The sequence below is a fragment of the Botrytis cinerea genome, chromosome 15 (genome assembly GCF_000143535.2).
Source record: "Botrytis cinerea B05.10 chromosome 15, complete sequence".
Lineage (NCBI taxonomy): Eukaryota > Fungi > Ascomycota > Leotiomycetes > Helotiales > Sclerotiniaceae > Botrytis > Botrytis cinerea.
In genome coordinates, this window is record NC_037324.1 from 1,145,149 (window position 1) to 1,158,819 (window position 13,671).

At 46.2% G+C, this 13,671-nt stretch overlaps 3 protein-coding genes across 3 annotated transcripts; 1 reads left to right on the forward strand and 2 right to left on the reverse strand.

The window, feature by feature from the left end:
- Window positions 1–31: 31 nt before the first annotated feature.
- BCIN_15g03280 (hypothetical protein) lies at window positions 32–6,171 on the reverse strand. Its single transcript, XM_024697547.1, has 3 exons — window positions 4,806–6,171; window positions 4,246–4,750; window positions 32–4,179 (listed from the first exon to the last, which is right to left on the reverse strand). Exons 1-3 carry the CDS (start codon window positions 5,670–5,672, stop codon window positions 461–463), a joined length of 5,091 nt encoding a protein of 1,696 aa, XP_024553363.1. The 5' UTR covers window positions 5,673–6,171; the 3' UTR covers window positions 32–460.
- A 25-nt stretch (window positions 6,172–6,196) lies between these two features.
- On the forward strand, window positions 6,197–9,455 carry Bcabp1. Its single transcript, XM_001558247.2, has 5 exons — window positions 6,197–6,604; window positions 6,663–6,775; window positions 6,835–6,909; window positions 6,967–8,988; window positions 9,070–9,455. Exons 1-5 carry the CDS (start codon window positions 6,397–6,399, stop codon window positions 9,154–9,156), a joined length of 2,505 nt encoding a protein of 834 aa, XP_001558297.1. The 5' UTR covers window positions 6,197–6,396; the 3' UTR covers window positions 9,157–9,455.
- Window positions 9,456–9,534: 79 nt separating this feature from the next.
- BCIN_15g03300 (hypothetical protein) lies at window positions 9,535–11,657 on the reverse strand. Its single transcript, XM_024697548.1, has 6 exons — window positions 11,170–11,657; window positions 10,888–10,981; window positions 10,730–10,804; window positions 10,570–10,623; window positions 10,259–10,388; window positions 9,535–10,179 (listed from the first exon to the last, which is right to left on the reverse strand). The coding sequence occupies exons 3-6, from the start codon at window positions 10,793–10,795 to the stop codon at window positions 10,163–10,165; spliced, it is 267 nt and encodes an 88-aa protein (XP_024553364.1). The 5' UTR covers window positions 10,796–10,804; window positions 10,888–10,981; window positions 11,170–11,657; the 3' UTR covers window positions 9,535–10,162.
- Between the last annotated feature and the right edge of the window lie 2,014 nt (window positions 11,658–13,671).

Here is a 13,671-nt window from a genome sequence, read left to right on the forward strand (position 1 = left end):
TAAGATTTCAAAGGTGGAAAGGTAGGAATAATAGAATCAATAGTTCTCTTTTAGATTATGTATTACTTTGCCTACCGATACAATGCTTTTTATAAAAGTACAACATGATAAAGATTTCATGAATCGTCCCTTGTCCCTCAAAAAAAAAATCTGGCTATACCAGAAGTATAAACGCCTACGTCTATAACCTGCCTTTCCGGGAGGTTGCTCTCAGAGCAATCTAAACCATATAGAACTGATTTGTTGTACACGATAACTGTTACAACAACAGAGATGAATGGTGATACATAAAAAGGAGAAATTATTTACCAGCCAATAAATATTCTTCGACGAGGAAGAAGTGCAAAAAAAACACAAAAGTTGCAGAACGCGAAAAATGCAAAATTCACACCAGACCAACCTTGCAGAGCATGTTGTAAAATGATAATAGAAAGTCTCAATCCCCCAAGCAAAACACCATTTACTGGTATCTAACCTCGCGAGCTTCTGCGGCTGCAGGGGGTGGCTCTGGATGGCGAGGATCGTACTCTTCATAATAGGCAGGATCTGTATGTCCAACAGTTGAGCGTGCTTCGTAAAGAGGTTGCATCGAGAGCGGCTCGCCCTCATACGCCGCATAAATTGTCTCATGTTCTCGGCGGGCAGGTCTATGTATGATGTAAGGACCCTGAGAATCGTACTGGATATATTCATAAGTTTGTCGAGGTCGAGGTTCGTCGGCGTACACACGATAGTATTCCTGACGTGGAGCCCTCTCATAAATTATTTCTTCTTTTGGTGTCCGCATACGATATATGGGCTCTTGGCGAGAAAGATGGGGTTCTGGACTGCGTTCGGCATATTGTCCAGCTTGTGCGCCCGCCTTAACGTACACTGGTGACCTTGAACGTGCTCGGTCATTGTCTAATCTGACACTCTCATATCGAGCATATCTACTTGGAGTGCGATGAGCACCATGACTTCCCTGTCTCTCATCACGATAAATCACATTACTCGCGTATCTTCGATCAAGAATTTCAGGAGAACGCTCTCGTGCAAAAGGTTGCCCAGAGACAGGATCCATGTAATGATCGTTTGTAGCATAAGCTCGAAACTGTCGAGCTTGAGGAGGGCGCTCTTGTGTATAGTACCCATTGTAAGACCCCTGCTCACTGGGGGCATGTGTCGGCCGACCAGACACGACTGGATCATCATCATACACTTCTCGGAAACGTTGCTGTGGTTCTGATGACAGAAGGCGTCTCTGGCGCACACTGTCAGTACGTATTGCTTCCCATTTCGGCTCGATATAATCCTCTCTATGCCTCATGGGTTGCTGAACTCGTTGACTAACCGCATCGGGACGCTTTTCGGGTTGTAAGCTGCCAAGGAACCGTTCCGCCTCATTAGTTGCTTCATCTAATGGTCGCTTATGATTGGCTTGCGCAATTGTATCTTTTTGCAACTCACCATCTTCGGACCCGATCTCAACAGGCCCTTCACGAATGGTAGTCTGTTTTCCACGTGCTTGCTGTGCCTGCTGCGAGATCTGAGCTACGACATCGAAGATACGGGTTTGTTGAGATGTTGCATCTTCTAATGGCCTGTACTGGGCTTCTAACGAATTTTTCGCAACACTTGAGGGGTTGGATGATGCTTGTTCCTGTCGATTTAGCTTATGCGATTGGGAGTTTGCGGTTGCATACTCCCGAACTGGGGTAGTTAAATCATCGTAGCTTTTGATGGTTCGTTCATAGCGAGGTCTGTGTTCTGCATCGTTTGCTTCTCGATACCTAGTATTTCTATCCAAGTAAATTGGGGCTTCATCATGAGCGATACGGCGGCTATGACTTCCTTCGGGTCTGGAATAAGATACAACAGGTGATATAGACTTGGTGGGTCGCCGAACATTAACAATTTCATCGTGGATTAGTTGGCCGTCTTGTTCATGACGAGATGAAACGGCGATCGATGCGGATTTACGTGATGATTGTCGTTTTCGCGCGCCTCGAGGGTGCCGTGGATCATACGGATTATTATTGTAAGTGACAGAAACGGATTCTGTATCTGGGGTGCTAGTGTCTGCAACAGTAGCATAGTATTTTTCATGACTGTCTTGCGAGGGCACAAGGGATACAGTTGTGTCCTGACCGACATGTGGTGCCTGCTGCCAGAGAGATGTTTCTTGATCTAAAGGCTCGGCTTTTGGCTGCCACGATGACGTTCGCTGAGACATAGTGTCCTTTCTTGGTGGAGCCGCAGCAATCTCTGGGAGCGCTTCTAAAAAGGTCTCAAGTTTTCGACCTTCCATTCCCGGGGCAGTTGCAAGTGAATAGATTTTTGCCTGATCGGGAAGCTCGACCATATCCTTTGTCCAATCTGGGAAGTGACCTATAAGGTTTGAGGGCACTCCTTCCTCGTGTATTGTGCGGAAGTGGATGGTAAGTTGGGGAAATGAAAAATGTTTCCTATCGGGCTTTGAAGATGTAACAGAACCTGCCATACCTAGTACACAAGCTCGACACAAAAGTCCATTAATGTTTCGGACAGGTCGCATGTCCTTATTGTTGGATAGTCCATCAACTATCATCGAGAGTGGTGGATCCTGCCCAAACTTGGAGCGAAATCTTTTTAATATGTGAAAGAGGATGGTGTGTGCCTTTACGCTACCAGGAACTTCTTTCACGCCAGTTATCGAGTCCCAGATAGTCCTAGCGTCGTGACCAAGCTGCCGAAGGTGGGCTTTATACTCCTCGGTCTTTTGTGGTAACGGAGAAGCCTGAGGTTGTGCTTGCTGCGGTACGGACGCTGACATTTGGGAGTAATTTCCATTGGTATAGACTGGTGGCTGATTGTACGAGGGAGCATGTTGGGCATTGTGGGAAACATAAGATAACTGCTGGGCATTGCTGTCCGGTATTGGGGCAGGATACATCTGGTTAGGGGGCAAAGGCGTATAGCCTGGCTGAGTTGGTGTAGAGTAGGGACCTCCATAACCAGACTGTGGGTAACTTTGAATAGGGTCGCTGTATCCTGGGGTTATGGCAGACAATGATTGTGCTGTATATTGGGAGTAGCCTTGGTTCGGATCCTGGTACATTTGTTGCGGTGCATAAGGACCAGGCTGGGGGGGTACATGTTGGTCTCCATACTGGGAATGGCCATAATATGGATCCTGATAAACATTGGAATTCGGTGCAGCTGAGGCAAGCTGCTGATATGCAGCATAACCACTGTGCGGCGGGATAGATGGAGCAGAACCGGCGTAGGGAGCGGTGGCACTTGGCCCAGGAAAATTAGGGAAGACAGTTCTAACCCGGGCAATAGGATCTGGACAAAACGGTGGATACTCTGGCCATTCTGATTTCCAATGTACAACTATGCTACCAAAACTGAGCGAAGTAGTATGTTTGGCAGCAAAATGCTGAACAACGCCCTCGAAACCGTAATACTTAAAATTGTTGTCGCAGACGTTGCAAAGAAAAAGGTCCTTGTTATACTGCTCAGTGAGAGGTTTGATCTTGGTATCAAATATCCATTTCATGTTTTCCAAAGTTAGCTTGCGAGTGTATGGCCCTAATGGAGGATCCGATGGTGGCTCTTGGCCTGTTGCCCGCACTGCAGCGTCATCCTTGGCAATTTCAGCATAGAACCGTTTTCTGACGTAGATCAGGACGTCCGCGGCAAATTTAGGACTAGATTCTTTGGTCACTTTGTCACCACCATTCCAACCAGAACGAATTGTTTCGTCGGCATATGCACCAATACGAGCCCGGAGTGGGGCCTGGGCATCATCCCATTCTCTGTCAATGGCTTCCTTGTATTCCGGTTTGGCTTGGATATCCTTGAAATGGCGCTCCTCAACTACTTGGGACTGGGTAATCCGGTCATTTTCTCGTTGCTCAGCTTCTTCTCTCTGTGATAGTAGTCTGGGCTTCAAAACTTCCCAGGCACCATCATTTAAAGGTTGAATTATCTGTATAGCAGCCTGGAATGAACTCATATGGGCTAGAACACTTGCTGTCAGTGGAGGATCTAACAATAAAGATCTTCGTTCAATTTCAGTCCTTCGTGTTGCTTTGAGATCAGCAACTTCCTCCTTGGTCCTTTCATGTTTTGGCTGTAAATTTGAGCGAGGCGTATATGCAGAATAAATACTCTGCGAAGGCGAGTCGTACCGCGGTACCGGAATGTTCGCCGCTATGGCCATATAGTCAGTTTCCACAAAACGAAATAAATGGCACGATTAGCAAAGTGAGAACTTACGGAAAGAAGTGTGTATTGCAGGCAATGATTTGGGAATTTGGGGTAATGAGTGCGTGTCAGGCTTATGGTTTGGCAATTTCGGGCCACTGTTTATCAATACTTGTTGCCCTTTTGTAGGGATAAGATCAGTGCCTGAAGCAATTGCTGCAGGTATCTGTTTTGAGGGGTCATGTTGATCTGGTGCTTTGATCCGAATAATGCCGCCACTGGCCTCCCACCTCTCCCATCGAGCTGAATCGTTACGTCGTTCTTTACCACGATCTTCCAGACCTTTGAGCCATTCCTCTATTGTTGCTGAGCCCATAGCTTTGACAGATTCGAATTCATCTTTAATCTCTTCGATATGCTTTTTGAGATAGTATTTCGTAATTTGAGTAGTTGGCGGTGGCTGGCCATTTTGCAATGCTGTTGCTGGAATGACATGTAACTCGTTGGTGAGAAATACGAATGGCAAGGCCGGCATCAGCGGTGACGGAATTGATGAGGAAAGCAATACATCAATCTCCTGGGCACGAATTAGTGAGCCCCAGGTATAAACCAAAGAAAATGTGAGATTATACCTTGATAGCATGTTGCAGAAGACAAATTCCACATGATCTCACTGCGAAAGGCCAGATGGGAATGACTCCATTTTCCCCTGGACCCAGATGCCATTGGTCTGATTGAACAATACTGGCAATTGAGTTTTTCTTGCTACAGAACTGACAAGCATTGGAGCAACACATTCTCCACATATCAAGTTCAGTTTGTCCAACTAAAGGAACAGGCATGAGAGGTTGAAAATAACGTCTAGAGGCTCGCCAGATGGCATCTGGCTTTAATACTTGGACAGAAGATTTGGAAAGGGGAACAATGGTGCTATCTGACGAAGGATCAAGATATTTATTGAAAGACTTGTTTACTTGTAACAAGTTACCCAAAGTTTTAGGAGCAGTGAAAGTGAAAATGTGATGCCAAATTTCAGCTGGCAGAACAGACCGATTCAAATGCAATTGGCCCTCACTTCTCCAATGGTCCTGTATCTCATCTGGTTTAAGACGTTTGCGCATTTCCTCAAGGGTCTTTATATTGTCAATGCGGCCATTTGTATGATCCTCTCTGGATTCTAAATATTTCCGCTTCCTGGAAGTTTCCGGCTGGGAGGACTGCAACATGGGACCATTAGTTTTTTCCGGAAGTTGGGCTCTCGAGTTGGATTGTATGGCCAGGTTATCCAAGGTGTCTTCATATTCATCCTCAGAATCTGCGGACATCGAAACATCTGAGGCTGAGTCGTCGTTCTCAATAATCGAAATAATATGGCTATTGGACGATCCTGCGTCTGGGCTGACGTTTGAAATAGTAGGCTTGGGAGATGTCGCAGTAGATGTGTCTGTGGTGGAAATACCTGTGCTCCCAGAAGGTATATCGCTGCCTGGAGTATCCATTTTGAACCAAGGTTGATTCCTTGGTTCGTATGTGGAATGTATCAAGTCAAGAGAGAGAATAAGGAAATTAACACTTGTCAAACACTTTGCGGATCTGATTTCAGATCGCAATGACCAAGATCAATATACTGATAACTATGCGACTGGATTGAGAGGAACAGAGGTTTGTCGTGAGGGGATCCTATAAGAATTTGGGTCCAAAAGGAAGAATTCCAGTCTCATTCGAGACAGGAGCAAGCTATGGATAAGCTATGCGACCGTCATTTGATAGAAAGGCAGGGATAAAACTTGATGTTACCACAGCAAAGAAATGGATGTACAGTCGAATATCTTGGGTAAATGATAAAGGGGAAAATGAACCTTTCCTCAGATGTGTTGCGCTCCTGGTATTTTAACTTATAATCTTTCAATTGTAGTGGGTGGGTGGGTGCAAGATAAGTGAAGCAGACATAATTAAGAAAAGTGAGGCGGTCGATTTATGGTTGGTTAACCACAAATCAGATTGTAGTGGTGGCGGTCAAATAGATGCTTATATAATACACATACAAGCACGTTCCAGCCATGATTGACTGTTGAAACATGACATAACATAACGACAGCTTGAACAAGCCGAGCACAAACCAATACAGTACTCTACACCTCCAAGCATTCAACCTCTCCCTCCTTTTCATTTTTTCCCAAACCATTCACCTCTTCTTCAACCCCACCCCTAAACATTGCCAATATGGCAACTCTCAACACATCCACGAATGGCCCTTCTATCAAATCATCATATTCCGGAGTGGTCAATTCTTCTGCACCCTCCGGAGCTGCGGCGTCCAGCCCGACTTATGGACAGTGGGCTTTGTTCTCAGTATCAGCTCCTCTTGTGAATGCTTTCCAACAAGATAGTGGTGGAAAGGAGAGTGTGCTGAAGGTACAAAGCACTGGAGGTATGTTTGCATTATTGTTGATGAATCCAAGCAAACTGTCTAATGGTTTGAAATCCAGAGGGAGAACTCATCGACTTAATCGAGGATTTCTCGGAAGGACGAGTTCAATTCGCATTTGTTAAAGTCAAAGATCCCAATACCACACTTCCGAAATACGTACTTATTGGATGGGTCAGTCATACAATTAAAGAGAGTGTTAAAATAACAGAAGGTCCTAACATAACCTATAGTGCGGTGAAGGTGTTCCTGAAAGAACCAAAGGCTATTTCACAAGCCACCTTGCAGCAGTATCCAAGATTCTTCATGTTTGTACTCATGTATCTGATTACTTCGCATCTATTCATGCTAATCGATTTATCTAGGGCTACCATGTTCAAATAACTGCTCGATCAGAATCCGACTTGGCACCAGAAAGTATTGTTCAAAAAGTAGCAGATGCATCGGGCGCGAAATATTCCTCGGGCTCAGCACCACCACCTTCCTCTGGTCCTCGTCCCCCAACAGCTTCTAAGCCAGTGTTCACTCCTACACGGTCGGGCGGTGTGTCGGGTTTCAATCCATTGGCAGGTTCGAGATCAAGGACAAGTCAGAATGACAACGTAGACGGAGATGGATGGGGCGCAGATGCGCCACAAATCACCAGGACACAACTTGAAAAGGTCCAGCCCGCATATAAACCCACAAAAGTTAATATGGCAGAGCTTACCAAACAGCCAACCGCTTCACGATCTAGCAATGACAGTGGAGCAGACAGTGGATCTGCTCCTGATGTTGTCAAAGGAGGTTATCAACCAATCGGGAAAGTAGACATTGCAGCACTACGTGCTCAAGCTAAAAGCAGTGGTGACGATCGACCAACGATAGTTAAGGGAGCATACGAACCAGTCGGCAAAGTGGATATTGCAGCGATCCGAGCCAAAGCTCAAAAGCCTGCCGACGATGGTCCCAGAGCAGTTTCACCTGCCGCTACTGGCTCACCGGCCCCAGGCAGTGATGAACCACCTAAGTCTCTTGCAGATAGATCTGCGGCTTTCACTCAATCAGAGCGTCTCACGACTCTACCAAAACCAAAGGTCGCGAATAGGTTTGGTTCCACCGCGAGCAGCTTCGCCGGAACGAAGGCCCCAACTCCAGGTAGTTTCGGAATTCAGTCGCCAGCAGCCCCGGCAGCATCTGCTCCAATCGGTGCAGCCAGTCGAACCTTTGCTGACGAAGGCGGTAAAACTCCTTCTCAAATCTGGGCAGAGAAGAAAGCTCGAGAAAGAGGGCTTAGTGGTGCTGGCGATGCTCCTCCCCAGAGCGTAGCGTCGCCTATCGCAAGCCAGCCAAGTGGAGGAGGACAATGGAAGAGTGGATATACTGGCAAATCTTGGGCTCCTGTTGCTACCAATCCCACCGGACAATCTGCTACAGGCAGCATCGACCAACAGAAAACCGGTGAAGCAGAAGTAGAGCAAGAAGTGCCAGATTCTCCAGCTGGAGGCATCAATGCCATCCGGGACCGATTCAAGGGAGGGCAGGCACCAATGGGCGCACCAGCAATGCCACGATCAATTACTGGAGATCGAGACCAATCTCCACCACCTCCACCTGTCAACGCTGGCAGTAGGCCCGGTGCAGTTCCAATGCCTGGACTCCCAACTCGTCCCCCACCCGTTGAGGCCGAGGAGGAGGAATATAGCAAGCCAAATATTCCTGCACCTCCTCCAGTTCCCCGCAGTCCTACACCAGAACCAGAAGAAGAACCAGAACGCGAGTCATCTCCCGTTCGTATCGCTATGCCAGTAGCACGTGGAAGAGAACCTGAAGAAATGGAAGCTCCAGAGGAACTTCACGGCCACCCAACCCTTGAGCAGGCCATTGAACACGTTCCCCATGAGGAAGAGCTCACCGAGGAACCCGCTGGATATGACCCTGCTCGTGGCGCAGCAGCAGCTGTGGCAGCCGAAACATTTGGACACAGCGCTCCTGCCGTCAATGAAACGTCCGCTGCTAGCGGTAAACGCGCATTGATCCAATACGACTATGAGAAGGCGGAAGACAATGAGTTAGAACTTGTTGAAGGCGAATATGTTACCAACATTGAAATGGTCGATGATGACTGGTGGATGGGTACCAATTCGAAGGGCGAAAGTGGTCTCTTCCCAAGCAACTATGTAGAGCTTGTAGAAGATGAAGAAGAGTCTGCTCCAGCACCAGTACCAGCCCCAAGCCACCACGATGAGCCAGAACCACCTGCACGTGCACCTGCTCCAGCTGCTCCAGCTGCCGCACCTGCCGCACCTGCTCACGCTGCTGGTCCTACGGCTACTACTCTATACGATTATGAGGCCGCTGAGGATAATGAATTGAGTTTCCCAGAAGGTGCTACTGTTACTGATTTGGTACGTTTCGCTTACATGCTCACGTCCTTCACTCCCCCTTCATTCCTCGCATTCAAATATAGTTACTAACCTAGTCAACAGGAATTCCCAGATGATGATTGGTGGTTCGGTCACTTCAAAGGACACTCTGGTCTCTTCCCAGCGAACTATGTCGAACTTGACCAATAAGTATCTGCATTGATTGGAATAAATTTAAGCGAAGCGCGAATGCATATGGTGCGATTGAGGTCTCTGGGAGGGATAGTAGCGATGTAGTTGAAATTGATTCAACATTATAAAAATTTGGGAGATTTTGTAGATGAGGGTGGCATGAATGATTTTTGTAGGCTGTTGAGTACAACTGCAGCAATGAAGTAAAAAAAAGCGAAGCAGCGGTCGTCTTTGTCTCTATAACACATAAGAAAAGGATTGAAAATTCTTTCCTCGATGTTCTGCCTAACGTGGTGTGAATTTGATTGTAGATTGCACATGCATACCTACTCATTTGTCTTTGTCTCTCGGTAAAGTGCTCATGTATTCTTCGTTTAACAATCCATTAAAGCTTCAGGAGGATTGCTGGCTGCTGCAATATTGAATGCCTATACAAGCGAAGTTCAAAAGTCTCAGATCATTCCACGTATTCGCCATCCACCGTGGCATTCACATTGCACTATCCATATCTAGTAAAGCATGAAAACGAAACCATACTAATGTAAATCACATACATACATTCAAAGATCACACGATACCTGGCTATAACGCATAGATTATTAAATAAAAGTCATTCATTATCTTATCTTAACCAACCAACCAACCCTAAAAACTAGCTGGAAGCAGAAAGTCTGTGATCCATTCGAGAAGAGACGCAGACCTGGAAGAACATGAAAAAAACTGGATATGTGAGAGGAAGGAAAAATGCGTGGGAAAGCCGAATTTGTTACTTCAATCATATGAATCTATTAACAAGGTGATTTGATTGTGGAAAACGAGTTGGGACTTTGGAAGGCGTTGTATCGTTGCTGGCTTGCTGGAAGGGAAAACATTATGGGCAAGTATAAAGCCATCGATCTGTTCGATTGAATCGCGATACTGGTGATGGAGATGTGTTGAGGCGCCAGTGGATTAGGCAATTTCGAGACGGCGTTTGTATGGATGAATAGTAACGGATATCGCGTGGGTTTGGCAGCGGCTTGCTCTAACAACATTCGGCACCTGTGGAGGAAGAGTTAGTGGATTGTTATTCGATTGTGGAGAGGTAGGTCAGCGTGGAAGGGTATAAGGAACAACATACATTCAACGCAGAGCTCACATCCCTCTTCCATTACGCAACAACAACAGAGAGCTGCGAAACAAGCACCGAGACATCCTCCTCCACCACCGGAACTCTTTGGAGGAGGTTGTTGTTCATATTGCATTTGTTGCTAAAGAGATAGTCATTAGTTCAGGGTCCTTTTAAAGACGAGGTACATTGTATCGTATCATGCGACGGTGAAGCCATCTCGGGGTCTCTCGGCATTGCGATAGCGCGGAGGTTTCGAGAAATTACAGCCATCGCATTATATAGAACAGTGTATCGGATAGAGAACATGCGGTTGTACTCACAGGTGGAGGGCCTTGTTGATAATAGCCTTGTTGTGGTGGTGGTCCTCCATAAGCCTATGTATCACACCAGTGTCAGCTTTATCTTCCATTCCAGGTGCCAAGGCTATCCAAGAGATCGCAGGAGATCGATATGATGGTGACAATAGAGGCGGAAACATACGTTGGGAGGATATTGAGGCTGGCCACCATATTGGGGTTGATTGTTGTAGTAACCTTGGTTCGACATGGTGTTAATCTACCACGAGGAGGACAGAGTCTCTGGTCAGTATTCGATTCGTAGACGGTGAAGCTGTGTCGGGAAAGAATGCGCAAACTTACGGAGAGAGTTGATTGATGCGATTGATTGATAAAAACAGATACAAGTAAACGTTGCGAGTGAAAAGGTTGACGTTGAGAAGGAAGAGAGGCCAAACTTCAAAGTTAGATTAGATTGGATTCATCAATAAGAGCTAAAAATCGGTAGAACGGAGGAAGGATGTTCGTTCGAGACACTGCCAAGAAGGGAGCCAATTGGGCTGCACTCGCTACATAAATATAATAAATGCCTAGGACCGACCGAGTGACAAAATCTTTCGAAATAGAACATTAATACTAACTAACCTATTAATTGCGCCAAGGTATTGGGGATTTATTTATTTCGAAGTGGATGTCGATACGGGTCTCTTTTCTCTCTTTTTCTTCTCTTGTCTGGCTAAGCTTTGAGGCTTTTGATGTGCCCCGGTGGTTTTGGATCGAAAAATGAAGAATTAGGTCGAGTCAACGGTCTCATTCAAAGAAGGATGGCTCGGGTGGGTATACGATTTATAGGTGCAAGTCGCCAAAGTACAGCCAGTACCTTACATTTGCACCACACAGGAGGGGAATCATTTCGCAGTTTGAAGTCATGCAAGTGCTTCCTTTTCGATTGGCTTGACCGGTTCAGTATGCAGCATGCAAATAGACAGAAGGCGCAGATCAAACACCTCATCAACATGGCTCAGCGACGATGGCCCTTTTCTTTGGTACAATCCAGTCACCATCTGATGCGCCAACCCGGAACACGGCCATAGTTCCATGCAACTTCTGAAAGAGATTTGCTATTCCATACCACATACAGCGATCGTTCAGCCTCCCCTGCTTCTGGATCCCCAGTCTAATCCTTATAGGGCGTCCGTGGTCCTTGTACATGCTTAATACGCTTAATACGCTTCCTCAGCCACCTTTCCCCCGATCGTCACCACCTTCTCAAAGGCTCCATTACATTATCGTTGGTGCTAGTTTTACTTCGTTTCCACCGTCCCATCTTGTGACCTAGATTGATACTGCAGAAGAATCCTTGATACATACCCTGGCTCAACAAAAGCAGCGTCGTTTCGTAGCATTCTCAGCCACTTTGGCCATCCCTTGTATCCGTCACATATCCGACTTGGCTTCAAGATGTCACCCCAGCTGCCAGGTTACCAGCAGCGTCGCGTTCTCCCCCTTTATCTGTCTATACAGCACGATTGCTGCGTGGCCTCCATGTGCAAAGTATTGTGGTATCCGTCCTCCAATATGCCCGCCTTGCTGTGTATGCGCAGGTAGGTATGTAGTGGAGCACCAGTGACCTGGGGAAGCAGAACATTAATTTTGCAATCGCTGAAAACCCATGTCGTTTTGCGCTATCCGTTGAATGTCTAGTTTAATATCGATCATCCTGGGGTGGTCCTAGTTTAGCACTATGGGCCACTCGCACATGAAGTATCAATAACTCAAGAATCAAAGAAGGGCCGTGTAGTATGTTGCTGACGTCCTGCTTTACGATTATCATTGCAGTGAAAATACCATCGACTATCGAGTGTTCAGAGAGTGCTTTCTTTTCTCGAAGATCAACCAAGAACCTGAGGCTCACAAGCCGCTTTCATAAGGGCACCCTGGAGACTTCTGGGCCTTGGTATATAAACCAAATTCCCTCTCAATCTCTCACATACGACCATAGATTGAGAAAACTAGGGCATCCCGTCCGCTCTGCCATACTCAAGACTCAAATCGGTAAATTAGTAGTTGAGTGGGTGACCATCAGCGAATCCTTACTGTTGTATGTTTTTAATTTTTGGCTTTTGTTGTGTTGGTGGGTGACGATGTCAAAGTGGGCCACGGTTTTGGTGATACCCATTTCATGTGCAGAGCCACGTTTGTCAAAAGCTGGCGCCTCTCTATTTTTCAAGACCTTGAGATTTATGCAGTCGTTCAACATGGGAAGTTCATGTTTATACCACGATGATTGTTAGCAGTGTTATGTGCTAGGAAATGTTCTTTTACATCTTCGACTTTCCTGTCCACTGAAGGCATTCAAGCGAATGTATACTCATTCGTTATAGAGAGTCAATCTTGTGCTTGTTGACCTTCTGATTTCTTTTCCCTGGGGTGCGTAAGGTAGCTCTTGTGGCTCCATTGGACATTCAACGTCGTGACAGGTGGGTTCTTTTCCATGAGGATCACAATATACGACCGATGCCTTGTCTCTGCAATGTACGGTGAGCTGGAACCAGTATGTCACTGACACTCACACAATAACGACAAGTTGAGGCGAGGCCACTTAAAATATCGAAAATAGTATCAATTTTGATATTTCCAGACATGTGGATTTGAAATGGATTGGTCTGGGAATCGCTAAGCCTCGAACTGGGACTATTCACCGGAAACTTGAGCATTCGAGAAAGGAAAGGTCCGCTGATTTTATCGGTGCATGAAAGAGAAAGAGTGAGTTAGTCTCAGGTACAGAAATGCTATCAGAAGTCAAGGGAGGGATGGACAATAAAAAGAGAATGAGAGGGGGGTCACAGTCGCATCAATCCAAAAGGTTCGGGAGACGACACATGAAGTTGGAACTCGGAATAGCCTAAGAGAAAATCATTGACTCTTTGGCGCGAAATATATCCTCATCATCAATATGGCAACAAGGATTTAGAGGGACGATCTCAGAGCTAGCTTCGAGTACGTATATTACAGTAAACTTGAGTTATAGAATCAAGGAATGTGTTTCAAGGCATCCAAATCATGGAAATGGGGTTTATAGTGCCTGGAAATGGACGGCGTATCCTCCATATTAGCTCAAATCTGATTGTGGATGGTTGAAAATCT

What these genes read in the sequence shown, in the direction of transcription:
- BCIN_15g03280 (XM_024697547.1), bottom strand. Translation starts at nt 5,672, where the DNA reads ATGGATACTCCAGGCAGCGATATACCTTCTGGGAGCACAGGTATTTCC. An exon ending in TTCTGCAACATGCTATCAAG is followed by an intron (nt 4,751 to 4,805) that starts GTATAATCTCAC and finishes ATTCGTGCCCAG; the next exon opens with GAGATTGATGTATTGCTTTC. An exon ending in TGCAATACACACTTCTTTCC is followed by an intron (nt 4,180 to 4,245) that starts GTAAGTTCTCAC and finishes ATATGGCCATAG; the next exon opens with CGGCGAACATTCCGGTACCG.
- Bcabp1 (XM_001558247.2), top strand. Translation starts at nt 6,397, where the DNA reads ATGGCAACTCTCAACACATCCACGAATGGCCCTTCTATCAAATCATCA. An exon ending in AATACGTACTTATTGGATGG is followed by an intron (nt 6,776 to 6,834) that starts GTCAGTCATACA and finishes CATAACCTATAG; the next exon opens with TGCGGTGAAGGTGTTCCTGA. An exon ending in GTGCTACTGTTACTGATTTG is followed by an intron (nt 8,989 to 9,069) that starts GTACGTTTCGCT and finishes CCTAGTCAACAG; the next exon opens with GAATTCCCAGATGATGATTG.
- BCIN_15g03300 (XM_024697548.1), bottom strand. Translation starts at nt 10,795, where the DNA reads ATGTCGAACCAAGGTTACTACAACAATCAACCCCAATATGGTGGCCAG. An exon ending in AGCCTCAATATCCTCCCAAC is followed by an intron (nt 10,624 to 10,729) that starts GTATGTTTCCGC and finishes TGTGATACATAG; the next exon opens with GCTTATGGAGGACCACCACC. An exon ending in ATCAACAAGGCCCTCCACCT is followed by an intron (nt 10,389 to 10,569) that starts GTGAGTACAACC and finishes CTATCTCTTTAG; the next exon opens with CAACAAATGCAATATGAACA.